Source organism: Cetorhinus maximus, chromosome 21 (genome assembly GCF_964194155.1).
Source record: "Cetorhinus maximus chromosome 21, sCetMax3.hap1.1, whole genome shotgun sequence".
Lineage (NCBI taxonomy): Eukaryota > Metazoa > Chordata > Chondrichthyes > Lamniformes > Cetorhinidae > Cetorhinus > Cetorhinus maximus.
The window spans coordinates 73,760,218-73,774,968 of NC_135899.1; the positions used below are offsets into that span (position 1 = coordinate 73,760,218).

Sequence of the window (14,751 nt, forward strand, 5' to 3'; positions counted from 1 at the left end):
GCCTTTAGTGCTCACTTTGGCTTGTTATCTGTATTAGGGTGAAAGACATAGAAGTATATACTGATTGGATTAGATGAAGAAGCATGGGAGGAGGCACATGCGGAGCATACACATTGGTATGGACTTGTTTCTGTGCTGTACAATTCAATGCATTTGAAATTTTTCATGTACTTATTGAAAGACTAGGTTACCTGCCATGGAGTTTTCTCACCGTCAGTCAGCACACCTGCTTTCTAGCACATAATCCTTATGTTTACCTACAATGCAATGGGGAACATTTGATAGGGAGTAAGGCTGACAGTTACCCAAAGGCCATGCTGCACACAAGACTTTCAATACATTGTAGGCAGATAGATGCATTCTGCTAGGCAGGGTACTGAGGAATAATTACTTATACTTGCCTGTCATCGAAGAATTAAGGGATTAAACTCCCACAATGCCTGTTACTGGCACATACTTGGAGATTACATTGTGCTCCCACCTGGCAATTTCCAATCTATTAACCTTAATGGTTGAGAGTGCAGGTGTTTACTTGCTAAATATGTGGCCAGAATATATAGTGGTGAAAATGCGGAACTCGCTACCACATGGCATAGTTGAGGCACACCGCATTTAAGGGGAAGCCAGATAAGCACGTGAAGGAGTAATAAGGTTATACTACTAGGGTTAGAGGAAGTAGGGGGCAAAGCATAAACATGGGCATAGACCATTGGACCAAGTGGCCTGTTCAATGCTATAAATTCAAATGAATACAATCCTAGGATGAGCCAGAGGGAGAGGGAGAGGGAGGGGGAGGGGGAGGGGGAGGTGTTGGGGAGGTGGGGGCAACCTTAAAAAATCAGTCTAAGCAGCGGACACTCAATTCTACTACTAAATAAGTAATATGAGCATTGGTAGCGTATTTGCACCGAATGTATAGAGTTAGTACACTGGCAAGTCTGCCTGTGCTTAGACCTAGCATTGAGTAGTTGCTTTTCTGGGTGAATCATTTTGAATGAGGTGTTGTCATTTTGTGAAATGAGATCAAATATCAAATGGATAGAGGAGGAGTTATATTCTTATCCTGGAATCCTAACAGGGAACAGGAAAATCTTCAATGAATGAAGCAAATCGTGAAGTAGTTTTGTATGGCATGTGCTGGTTTGAAATTGCTTAATGTTGTGCAGTAAAAGGCATGTCATATTCATGGATATGGACTGCGCTCGTATGGATGCTTCTGGAACTGCCTTTATTTAAAAATGGACACTGATGAATTGTTAAGATGGCTGCCAAGGGGGTCAGGTGACCTTTACAACTTCAACCCAGACTATCAAGCTTCCAGAAAGTTCCAAATTGAATCATACTGGTTGGGGGTCTTCCCCTTGAATGGACATGTCTAGATAGCACTCCTTTGTGGAATTCACATCTGCCATTGTTTGAAGCTTACTCTAAAACACAAAGTTAATGGACATCTAGACTGTATGTCTCTAGTTTGCAATGTAACAAAGGAAAGCTGATGAGGCTAGTCATCCTCAAGTTAAGTGTGGAAGATCACCTTCTATTGTGCATCAATGGCTGTTGATCATGTGACTGAAATTGGATCTCTGATAATGAAAGGCTACCATCTAGCTTCTATTGTATATCAATGGCTGTTAACCATGTGGCTGAAACTGGTTCTCTGGTACTTAAATCCTTCTATTCCAAATCTCAGAAGAGACCTGGGAGCTGTCTGCAGAATGACACTGACAAGACAACAGCTGTCAAGAAAGGTTGTGCCACCTTTGCCTTTTAAGAACAGAAAGGCTTAAAACCATTTTAAAAAGCCTCCCAGCCTGATTCCAAAGCTTCAACTTTACCTGTAAAGCAACTAGACCTCCTGAAACAACAGCCACAAGTACCTGACTTCATGACCTGCTGAACATTCTTCTCTTCAAAGGAATCTTGCAGTAATCCTGATATCTGACCCCCCAGCCACCTGACCTTACCTGAATTACAATTCAAGAGTGGAAAAAGCTTCTTCTTCACTGGACTTGCAAAGACACATGAACTATTAACTAATCTTTTGGTTTGTACTTGCAGAAGTGCACCAACTATTTTAATTGTATCTTTCTTGAATGTGTGGTGTGTGACTGATGTAGCATTGATCATTCGGGGTGAGCGTGTGAATAAATAATCCTAAATAATCTTCTTTGTTTAAACCCACTACTGGTACTTTTAAAATGACCACACACTAACAGGAGTTTAGAAACACACATGAACCTTCTCAAAAAATAAACCACACTGATTACAGGCAGAAGGGAAAGGAATTGGGGGGGGGGGGGTTTCAGTTTATCTCTCCTCCCCTGTCCATAACAGTTCTTTGCTTAAGCATTTAATATACTGAGCCTTTACTTAGTATTAGAAGATCTATCATTAGCATAATCCATGAGTGATAACAGCTTTGCATTCGCTGGTTTCATTGCAGTTTGCACTGCAAAATTCCTTGAGTTACATCTGAATTCCTCTGTGATGTCCCCTCTCACAGTTCTCCCACCTGCCAACCTATGCAGACGCCACGTCCACCCCCTTCTTGCCCACCCTGCCCCTCTCAAAACTTTTTACTGTGAAGATACTTTTTAGACTTGTTCAGCAACATTGGACTCAGAGATCAGCAGAGTTTACAATACATAAGAGTTGGAACTTCCCAAATCTTAACCATTGTAACTTGTTCTCACTTTCACAAAATAGTTATTTAGTTTGTTAATCCAGTTTTCTCTCTTGCCTGAGAATCTGTTCGTCCCAGTCAGCCAGATCCACGCAGAGAATTTGATCTTCCGCAGCTCTGTTGGCAGTACTCATGACTCGGAGACAGGAGGTCGTGGGTTCAAGTCATGTTTCACAGACTTGAGCACATAATCCAGCTGACACTTCAGTGCAGTACTGAGGGAGGACTGCACTGTCAGAGGTGTTTTTTTTCTCATCTTCCCTCTCAGGCGGATGTAAAAAAAAAATCCCATTTGACGAGGAAATAGAGAGTCCTCCTGATGTCCTGGCCAACATTTATCTCTTAACTAGTATCTAAAACATGATTACAGGACGACCCAAAGCAATTTACGGCCAATGAAGCACAGAAAGCTTCCAAATCGTGATAGCGACCGAATAATCTTTTTACTTTGAGTCCTGTTGGCTAAGGGACAAATATTTTTCAGTTAATTTGAAGAGGGTGAATGACTACAACTATAAGCATCTGTGGTTGACTGTTATGCCATTTAGCAACTTAATAAAATTATAAGAAATAGGAGCAGGAGTAGAGCATTCAGTTCCTCAAGCCTGCACTACCATTCAGTAAGATCGTGGCTGATCTAATTGTGGCCTTAACTCCACTTTCCCATTTGCCCCTATAACCCTTAACTCCCTTCTTGATCAAAAATCTAACTCAGCTGTGAATATATTAAATGACCCACTGCTCTCTAGGGAAGAAAATTTCAAAGACTAACAACCCTCTGATAGAAGAAATTTCTCCTCCTCTCTATCTTAAATGAGAGACCCATCATTTTTAAACTGTGTCCCCTGGTTTTAGATTCCTCCAGTAGAGGAAACATCGCTCAGCATCTACCCTGTCAAGCCCCCAGAATCTTATCATTCTTCTAAACTCCAATGAGTATAGGCCCAACCTGCTCAATCTTTCTTCATAAAACAAACCCTTCTTCATAAAACAAATCCTTCATCCCAGGAGTCAGCCTAGTGAACCTTCTTTGAACTACTTCCAATGCAAATATCCCTTGTTAGGTAAGGCGACCAAAACTGTACACAATACTCTAGGTATGGTCGCACCAATGTCCTGTACAGTTGTAGCAAGACTTCCCTACTTTTATATTCCATCCCCCTTTCAATAAAGACCAACATTCCATTTTGCCTTCTTAATTACTTGTTCTACCTGCTTGCTAACCTTTTCTGATTCATGTTCAAGGACACCCAAATCCCTCTGTGCCGCAGCATTCTGCAGTCTCTCTTCATTTAAATAATATTCTGCTTTCCTATTCTTCTTGCCAAAATGGACAATCTCACATTTTCCCACATTGTATTCCATCTGGCAAATATTTGCACATGCACTTAACCTATCTATATCACTTTGCAGACTCTCGGTATTCCCCTCACAACAACTACGACCTATTTTTGTATCATCATCAAAACTTGTTAAGTAAAATGCTCGCAAATACAAATTAAAGCATTCATGGCAGGTGCAAAATGGTGAATTAGAAGAAGTCTTACCAGTTATACAATCAGCTTTTGAGGTCAACAGGTATTGAGGCAGGGAGTTAAGGAAACAATGACTATGCCATGACTTTCACATGACCTGGCAACAGGTCATAATCATCCCCATTTGCCAATGCCTGTTGAAGCTCCAATGCCATCTGACTTTCATCAACAGAATTTAATTAACCTCAAGAACATGTTTCCTGACACAATATACTGATTTAAGCCATTAAGATTATTGCAGAAATACTCCAATTTTCTATGACCTAATGCCACCTGTAGATGATTCGAATTTTTAACCAGGGATAAGAGGCTTTATTCCCAAGCTGATTTGCTGCTCAAAGACCAATTTTGCAGTTAACTGATTGGATGATCGCTTTGCTGAAAACCCCCTTTCAGTCCACATGCGTAACCCTGGTTGCTTGCCATTTTGATTCTCTGTCCCTCTCCTACTCTGACCTCTCTGTTCACTGCCTCATACACCGTTCCAATTGAGCTCAACGGAAGTGCAAGCAATATTCAGTTAGGTTTCCCAGCTCAATATTGATTTCAGTAACTTCAGATCATAACTATTCTCCCATTTTTTCAGACATCAGGTGCAGGTACTGATTCTGTTATTGCCATTAACAGCTCCTCCAGATCCATGATTTCTCAAATACAAAAACAAAACACTGCGGATGTTGGAAATCTGAAATAAAAACAGAAAATGCTGGAAATACTCAGCAGGTCTGGCTGCCTCTGTGGTGAGAGAAATGGACGTTTCATTGGGACGGAATGATTCTGCTCTGATGAAAGGTCATTAACCTGGAACATTAGCCCTGTTCCTCTCTCTAAAGGTGCTGCCAAACCAGACCAGACCTGTGGGGTATTTCCAGCATTTTCCATTTTTATTCAACTTTTCTTTCTTCACTATTCCTTTTAAAACACTCTTTTGTTTGCACCATCATCCCTTTAATCATTTAATCACTCCTGCCTTTCACCTTCCTTTTTGTTCTTTTTCTCCACTCCTCCTTTTCCCTGGCTTTGTATTTGCTTAAAATCTGTTCAATCTCAGACTTCCTCCAGTTCTGATGAAAGGCCATCGCCCTGTAACATTAACCCTGTTTCTCCCTTCCATCAACACTGCTTGACCTGCTCATTGTTTCCAGCATTTTCTGTTTATACTCCAGTTAGCTTATTTGATAGGTTGATGGGATATTAGCTCTATTTTACTGGAGGCGGATTGGAGACTCTGGTCTGCCGATACCTGTACATAAAGGCACCTCAGCATTGATGTAAAGGGTTAGAGGACTTTGATTTGTTTTTATTTGTTCTTGGGCCATGGACAAGGCCACACTTATTGCCAAACCTGGTTGCCCTGAGAAGTCGGTGGCGACTTTCTTAAGTAGTAGATCACTTCAGGGGGTAAACACGCCTTGTGGAACTGGAGTCACCTGCAGGTACCTTTACACAAAGGACCAGGAAATGGTGGCCGGAATTTTTTGCCCCTTCTGCCGGCAGGATCTTCCGGTCCTGCCAAAGTGAATGGACGTTGGAATGGCCTGCTACATCTGACGCGGCAGGACCCACCACAGAGCCTTATATTGCCTTTTAAAGCTAATGCAGAAAGCAAGAGCTGACGTCCAACAAATTGGTGTGAATCATTGATTTCCTCCCCATTCTCTTCTTTCAGGAATATCTTCATGGCAAACCCCTTTCCAAAAATAAACAGTCCAGAAAGCCTAAGACAGGAAATCTTAGCGTCCAGCAGGTTTTCTTAAATCACTTGCATGTAGCTGAGTTGCTTAGGCTTGCAAAAGCTAAACTGAGCTTTTGCGCATCCCCAATATTCATTGCTCCACCCGCGGCGACCATGTCTTCAGCTGCCTGGGCTCCTAATTCAGGAGTTTCCTCTGTAAACCTGGCTGCCTTTAAGATGCCTCGTTAAAACCTACCTGTTTGACCAAGCTTTTGCCCACCTCTTCTAATATCTCTTTACAAGCTTTGGGAAAGGTCAAAATTTTTCCAAAGCGCCTTGGCATGTCTTACTACAGTGGAGGTGCTATGCAAATGCAAGTTGTTGTATTGGAAGATGTGTCATGCAAATGCAATAATTGACTGTCGTTTGTGTGTTTTATTTTTATCTTGAAGGAATACTGTCAACGCCAGATTATAATGGAAGAAAAGAGAAGCTGTAAAGAAGATCCCAGAAAAACTGTTTGGAATGACAATCTTGAAGTTGTGTGTGATTGATAATTGCCTTCGAAGGAATTCGCCATGAAGTGAACTTTAAATAAATGTCCCTTCTCTTTGCATCAGTATCAAGCAGGAATACTTTATAAGAACCTTAACTGAATACACAGTTGGAGCAGGGGAAACATTCTCAGCAAATGTGAGCAGTGCAGGGATTTTCTAAAAGACACAAAGTTTAGCAAATGAATCCTGCCAAACTCCAACGCAATAGTACTTGAAGCCTTTTGCTAGGTCATGGAGCCTGAGCCAAGCACTGCACGCCAGAAAAGTACAGGAAGGTCTGAACAGAGTCCAGGCAGGAAATCGAGCAGAGGCGAAGTTTCTCCCTCAAGTGTAAGATCGACCATTGCCTATCAGCCAGGCCAGCTTCACCCTCAAGGAAGCCTCAGTGGTGACATTGTCCCACCTCAATCGTGTTTTCCAGGACCACTGCAGCTTCCCACAGAGCACGTTCACCAACAAGCCCCAATACCAGACCAGCCAAAGCACACCAGCGCATATTCCTACGAGCAGCCGCACCACACCTCGCCACAGCTCCTGCAACAGCCCATGCCACCAGCATTCATGGCCCCGGTAAAGCCCGAACTTGGTCTGGAGAGACGATCCTGGCAGCTGTTTGACCCTAGGGGGCCCATCGCCTCGGGGTCTTTCGTCCACACCGGGCTTCACTCACACGGACACCTCCTCCCCTCCCGTTCCGCCATCATTCCCAAAGAGGACCCTCAGCCTGTCCAACCTGGTTATGGCCACCATGCCCCTCAGGCTTCGTTAAAACAAGAGGAGGTGCCCAGAAAGGACAAAAAGCCTCAAAAGCCCGGAAAGTACATTTGCCAATTCTGCGGTCGACCTTGCGCAAAGCCCAGCGTGCTCCAAAAACACATCAGGTCACATACAGGGGAGCGTCCTTACCCTTGCCATTCATGTGGCTTCTCTTTCAAGACGAAAAGCAATTTGTACAAACATAGGAAATCTCACGCCCATAAACTGAAAGCGGGGCTGGTATCGGGCACAAAAGGAGAGATGTTTACAAGCACCTCCAGTTTGGAAATGGAGAAGCTCAGCGGAGACGAGCCCGAGGAGCATACAGAGGGAGACGAAAGCACAGATTCGGAAGACGAGACATCTGGGATGTCAGGTCACTCGCTCGACCTGCCGTCGAAACATAAGCACATTCCAGGCTCCAGTTCATTCGGCACACAGGAATTGAGTCCAAGACAGGCAGCCTTCACGATAGCTCAGCAAAGTGAAACGCCAACTCTCGAAGAAGGCTCACAGGTTTCAGAATCCTCCCTTGACCTTTCTTTCAGCCACAAGCCAGAAGACTCGCACACTATTAAGCAAAAACTAGCACTGCGGTTAAGTGAGAGGAGGAAGGCGTTAGCTGACGAGCAGTCCCAGACTTTCCTGAGCCCTGGGAGCAAAGGGAGCACAGAGTCAGGTTACTTCTCGCGTTCAGAAAGTGCGGAGCTGCAAATCAGTCCTCCACAGACGAGTGCAAAGTCTTACGCTGAGATTATTCTCGGGAAGTATGGTCGATACGGTCAGAAAACATCCATGATAGCAGCAAGTGCAACTCAGAGGACACATCAGATGGCCCTGGAAGACAAGCCTGGTGCACTTTCATTTTCCGTGCCTAAAACCCAAATGGAACAAAATGTTATAGAACACATCACAAAGCTCATCACCATTAATGAAGCCGTGGTGGACACCAGTCAAATTGACAGCGTCAAGCCTCGTAGGACCTCTTTATCCAGACGCGGTAGCATTGAGTCTCCAAAGCCAAGTACCTCTAGAGAATCCTTTCAGTTTGACCTAAAGTCACTGGGCTCCAGTAGCTTGGGCTCAGATCCAAGCAGGCATACATTCTCAGCAGCACGCCACGCCCATAGTGCCACCGAAACAGTGCCTCTGACGCGAAGCAACTCCATGCCTTCTGCAAGTAGCACCAGTTTCCCGCCAGCATTCAAGGGGAGCTACTCTTTTGATGATAGGATGACGGACCCGGAGCAGGGCTTCAGTCACAGCCATGGGCTAATATCGCAACACCGCATGCTGAAGAGACAAAAAGCCATCGAGTTGCCTTCGGGGATGGAGTATCAGACAGAGGAAGGTAGTTATTCGGGGAAAGAGACACAGGTGCTGCCAAGCAGGCCTGAAGAGCAGGAACGTGCCGAGACTGACCCCACCAAAAAAACCAAGAAAGGCCCACGGGTGAAAGGATTGATGTACGAATGTGACATCTGTGGGGCGCGGTACCGAAAAAGGAACAACTATGAAACCCATAAGAAATATTACTGCTCGGAACTGCATGCACCAAGATCCCGGCCCTACCTGGCACATGTTCCTCGAGAGACAGAACGTCGAGCTCTACCTCACGATATGCAGCCACAGGTAGTGCATTACAAGCTACGTCCATCACTAGAGCTCACACCTGCGAGGAAGAGGAGGAAAGAGAAGAGTCTTGGAGATGACGAAGAAGCCCCGAGTGACTACAGCGGCAGATCGACCTCCTCTTCTGTCGCGGTGCCAAGTGCGGCATCCAGTTCTGGAGCCGGTCAGTCCTCGGTACCAGTGCCATCTCAGACTGCCGGCGGCCCAACGGTAATGACCCTGCCGATAGCCAAAGGTGAATCTACACAGGCGACAGAAGCAAGCCTGGACCCAGGAATCAGGGCCAGGCCCACGTCATCAGAAAGTTTATCTCAGGCCCTGAGTTCCGACAGCGGTAGCAAAAGAACAACCGGAAAGGAAATCTCTGTCATCCAGCACACCAACGCGTTGAGCAGGCCCAGTTCCTTTGAAAAATCAGAATCTCTAGAACACCTGAGCAGTGTGAGTTCCCAGGAAACCCTTCCAGTCGAGTACCCCTCACAAACTGGGGAGGTCGAACCAACGGTATCTTGGCAGCCAGTCTCTCAGCATCCTCGCCATCGGCCCCATCATCATCATCACCACCCCTTACAAGCCCGATTAGTGCGCCAACGCAAAATCCAGGTCCCTGAAATCCTTGTAACGGAGGAGCCGGATAAATCGGAAAAGGAAAAGGAAGCCGGCACAAAAGAGCCGGAAAAAGCGCCCGAAGAATTCCAGTGGCCGCAGAGAAGTCAAACCCTTTCGCAGTTTCCGACAGAGAAGCTGCCGCCTAAAAAGAAGAGATTGCGATTGGCCGAAATGTCGCAGTCTTCGGGTGAATCGAGCTTTGAGTCTGTCACACTGGCAAGGAGCCCAAGTCAAGAAAGTAGCATCTCCCACGGTTCTAGTCACTCGGTATCATTTGAAAGGGAAGAGCATTGCAAGCCAGAAGCCACCTCATTAAAGGAACTCGCTGGGCAGCTGTCGGAGGTCCATGCCAGGCCTCCAGGCTCTCACATGCTGACTGTGCCCGCTCACTACCACCACCAACGTGAGATGAGACGGTCCTCATCGGAGCAGGCATCGAGCGGGCAACATCCTTCTGAAGCGTCCGAAGCGCGCAGCAAGTCTTTTGATTATGGCAGCCTGTCTTCTGAATCATCCTCGGGCTCTAAGCTGCCCTCTCCTTTGAAAGAGCGGAGAAGGTGTTTCTTGGTTCGCCAAACTTCACTGAGTGGATACACCGAGTCGGAGCAAGAGGCCAAATCCAGTTCAAAGCAAGAGAAGCATGAGCAAGTTCATGCTCTCAGTAAATCTTCTGTTCCCGGTCCAAGTTCTCATTACCATTCTCCCCCTCCTCCTCCGTCGCCTCATTGCTGCCAGCCAAGTGTTTCACAACTGCAGTCTGATACTGCCCAAGTGTTTTACACCCAGCCACCAACCGAGGCCTTCCAGGCATTTCAGCAGCCATTACCACAAGCAGTGCCACAACAGAAGCAATACCTGCAACAGCAGCTCTCTCCTTTTCCAGGCCAGCATCACCTTCAGCAGCAAGGGCAGATATCGTCACTGCTTTCATCACCAGTGATGCCAGAGGTGCTTTCGACTCCCATTGCTCTGCCCCATGTCCCATATCCTCTGTTTCCATCGCCACAGCTGCCCATGAGACAAGCGCAACTCCAGGCTGCACAGCAGCTTTATCAGCAGCCTGTTGAGTCGCCAGTTCACCCTCCTCCGCTACCGCACGTGCAGCTGCCAGCTCCCACATCCACTTCACAAGCTGCCTTCCTGCCAATGCGCTCACAGCTTGCCTTTCAGCTGCAAGCAGAAGCTGGTGCTCATTTCCGGGAGCAAAAGCCCTCGTCCCACCTGTCTCCCCCGATCCGCGTACCCTCTCGCTCGCCGCCTTTCCATTCACAGTCTGAATACAGCTCAGCCAGCGCTGCCCTTTCTTCAGCCGTTTCATCCCCAGGCACCGCGTCATTGTCAGTATCGCAGCCCTCCGTCATTGAATTTCCTGAGCCCCTCCGGCCTGTGGTATCACTCGTGGTGCCCGTTAGGGTCCAGACCCACATGCCCACCTACGGTAGCGTGATGTACACGACTCTGTCACAAATGTTAGTGACGCAGTCAGCAGAAAGCCCTTCCGCAGTGGTCATCTGCAGAGTAGAAGACAGCAGACCCAAAGGCACCCTTGTATGTACTGCAGCAATGCACGGGATAGGGCTCGACTTGGCACAAATGATTGCCGGCCACCACAGAGACTTCTTTCAATCATCATACTTAAGAATACCATTACCCATGACAGAAAGAAAGGGTTACATACCACTCGCATCACCAACAGAGGGCACATGCGGAACAGATAGTTATCCATCTACCATTGGTGGTAGCAAACGAATGTTGTCTCCAGCAGGGAGCTTAGAACTGACGATGGAGACCCAGCAGCAGAAGCGTGTGAAGGAGGAAGAGATTGAAGAGGAATCAGAGGAGAGCACTGAACCAGCTAAACATTTAAGTGCAATGCACTCAAGGGCAGAGGACGCCACAAGACTGCAGAAACCTCAGCTGCCAAGACAACGTCCAGCTGAATCAAAGGCCTCATCTACTCAAACCTCCCAAGAGTGGGATTCCAGTTCAAAGCAAACTTTGTCCCTCCTGCATTCCTCCCTGCAGCCACCCGGGCCTTCAGAGAAGTACAAACTCTGGCCTGGACATCAGTACAGAAGTAAACCGCTTTTAGGGCCAGTGAAGAAGGAAGATTCCCAGGAGATGGTCCGGGAGAGAGCTCCTCTGCACGCGCAAGAGCTTCAGCACCTCACCGCCAGCACTTTACCTGAGCCACCCAGCAGCCCCAGTCCTGCAAAACCCAGCACCCTTCTCCCAGAAGTTAGTGATATGCAACAGGTACTACACTTTCCGAGCCTTCACACAACCACTAATGTCAGTTGGTGCTACCTGAAGTACACCAAGCCAAATCCCGTGCAGCAAACTGACTCAAGGTCTTCCGTATATGCCGGTTGGTGCATCAGCTTGTACAATCCCAACCTACCTGGCATGTCAACCAAGCTAAGCCTTGCACTTCTGAGATCAAAACAGAAGACCAGCAAGGAAATCTATACCATGGCTGCAGTTCCACGGCGAGAGACTGGAAAACTGGTCCCATCAAGCACAAGAAAACTCAGAGTTAGTGAGGTAAGGTTGCAATGAGACACAGTTTTGATTTTAATACGGTATGTTGCTAATAGCTCCATTAAGAGCAATAGATATAAATATTCGGTAAACTGCATCATTTGCAGAGGCTTAAAAAAAGGAGCCCTGAGCTTGCAGTTGGGACTCATTGCGAATTTTATTTATTTTTTCTTTTTCTCACCTGTTCTGCCAAAATTTTTATAACCCTCTGTGAATTTTACTGATTTGATTCTGAACAAGTGTTTACCAATGGGTGTGTATCTCTTCGTACAAGAGAACTGTATTTGAGGAAGTGTTAGAGAATTTGAGAAAGATGGCTTCTGCCCTATGAGAAATGAGTTTGGCCAGTCTGAACCCAGGCCACAGCACAAAACCAACCTTAGATTGTCAATGTAATTCAGGAAGACCACAGCATTACTGACATGCAAAATGCCGAAACATCGCTTTATTGGAGCAGGGGTTGCTTCTCTGGATCACCACAATATCTTCCTCCAATGCCTTCTCACCCATTGTCCAGCTTAGTAGGACTACCCTTACTTGGTTCAGTTAGCTGTGGCCCAGGGAGCAGCAGTCTTGCTTCTGAATCAGAAGGTTGTGGGTTCAAATCCCACTGCAGAGACTTGTGGGCAAAATCTTGGTTGGTGTTTCAGTGCAGTACTGTCAGATGGGATGTTAAACTGAACCCATTTGCCTTCTCAAGTGGATGTGAAAGATCCCATGTCACACTTTTGAAGATGAGCATGGGAGCTTTCCCCTGTATTCTCCTGGCCATGATTTATCCCTTAAACAACACCCCAAAACAGTTGATTTAGCCATTATTACATTGCTTCTTGTGGGATCCTACTGTGCTCAAATCAGTCATTACATTTTTCAACACTACAACAGTGACCATATTTGGTTATCAAGTACTTTGGGACATCTTAAGATCATGAAGGGTGCTACATTAATGCAAGTATTTTCTTGTTCTTCTTCTGTTAGTTAGCCGGAGTATTTTTACCAATGGCTTCGCTTCCTAGTTGCACAAAATTTACCTCAAGAACAGAACCATCCTTGGTTTCCTCTTCATCCTCATCCACATGCTGCCTTTTGGCAACATCATCCACAAATATGCGATCAGCTTCTGCATGTGCACTGATCATATCCAGCTCTGCCTCTCCATTATCTTGACACTTCAGTGCCTGTGTGCTGTCCGATTACTCCTCCAAGGCCCAGGTTTGGATGGGCCACAATTCCCTCCAGCTAAACACTGGCAAAGACAAATCCATTGTCTTGTCCCTTAAACTCCGTACCCTCACTCCAGACCCAACACCTGCTTCCCAGCCATTACTCAAACATAAGCTGGCTTTTTCACAACCTCAAAATCCTATGTGACTCATATCCTCCCCAACACAAAACCTGGATTGCATACACATCCTCTTTGTGGCTGGGTGTCCGGTAGTGAACACAGTGCTCCAAGTAAGGACTGATTAGTAACTTCTGGTGACTGGTATTCCACTATTCGAGCTATAATTGCCAAGATTTTATAAGCTTTTGTTAATTGCTTCGCTAATTTGACTGGACATTGACCATTGCAAGTCTATTATTACTGCCAGATCCTTTTTGGCGACTCCTTGAATTTTGAATGCACGTAGATTGTAGAAAGGAGTGAGGCATGAGGGGGGTAAGCATATTACCCAGAATAGTACTAATTATTCAATTCAAATCTTCCTGCACAGATTCATAGTCCTTCCCTGCTTCCTGGTGATGGGAGAAAAGAAGTCTGCAAAGTAGAAAAGGAGGAAGAAAGGAGGGAGAAGCATGAAGATGACACTTCAACACCCAAGAGAGTGGAGCCAACTAGAATTAAGATTTTTGAAGGAGGGTAAGAGCAGTGTTCTAACACATCTGTATATTGTAGAGCAATAGCGGTTTTGCTCTGAAGTGCATGACCTTTCTCAGTGAAGGAAATTTGCCTCGGGGATTTAGCACTGCAGCCTACAAGTATCATTCAAAAGGTTAAATGGCAGACCTTTCAGTGTAGAGCAGGTTTGAGGCAAACTTTCCCTCCATGGTTCAAAGAGGGTCTAAAGGTTTAGGTGATTTTTTTTCTTTGATCCAATGTGTAACACAGTTGGACTGCAATTTACCAGTGAAGATACTTAAAGTGGTGGGAAAAAGAGGTAACCAGCTGTGTTTCTGGAGGCAAAATGGATTGGGGACATGGTGAAACATGGGCTAACATGTCTTTTGTCTGTTGTTAGGAATGTTTATCATTATTAAACACTGTACTACTAGAACAGCAATAAAACTAAGAAGTTGCATGAAAAAGCGTGGGTTACTTTCACAACCTGTGTTTGATAAGCACTGGCTGAAAATGAGGCATTTGAAAACTGTTGTCTCCCATTGGCATCATTCATCTCATCGCATATTAAGTTTTCTAGTTAAGCGGTCATGGTCATGGGCATGGGCATGGGTCTTAACTGCAGATTGACCAGCACAAATGATCACCTGTGTTATCATGGAACAAAGTGAGCAAGTACCCACATTTCCCTCATCCAGATTTAGAAGGCCTTGCTTCTGCAGTTGTGTTGTCTTTTAAGCGATGTACCTGGAAATTTATAAAAATTACACCAGGCACCAAAGGCCTAATTTATCGAAAAAGGAAGTAATTTTTTCCCCAAAATTCTTTTTTATTCATTTCTTCATGGGATGTGGGTGTCACTGGTTTGGCCAGCAATTATTGCCCATCCCTAATTGCCCTTGACAAGGTGATGGTGACCCACC

The 14,751-nt window shown here is 45.7% G+C and overlaps 1 protein-coding gene across 6 annotated transcripts in view; it reads left to right on the forward strand.

The window, feature by feature from the left end:
• The window catches only part of LOC144695990 (transcription factor HIVEP3-like), a 425,012-nt gene that overhangs the window by 341,771 nt on the left and 68,490 nt on the right, over positions 1-14,751 (forward strand). For all 6 annotated transcript variants that reach the window (XM_078567137.1, XM_078567135.1, XM_078567136.1 and 3 more), the window contains 2 exons: positions 6,346-11,991; positions 13,704-13,849. In XM_078567137.1, coding sequence (XP_078423263.1) covers positions 6,682-11,991; positions 13,704-13,849 — 5,456 coding nt within the window. In that variant the 5' untranslated portion in view covers positions 6,346-6,681. The remainder of the gene's footprint in view (positions 1-6,345; positions 11,992-13,703; positions 13,850-14,751) is intronic.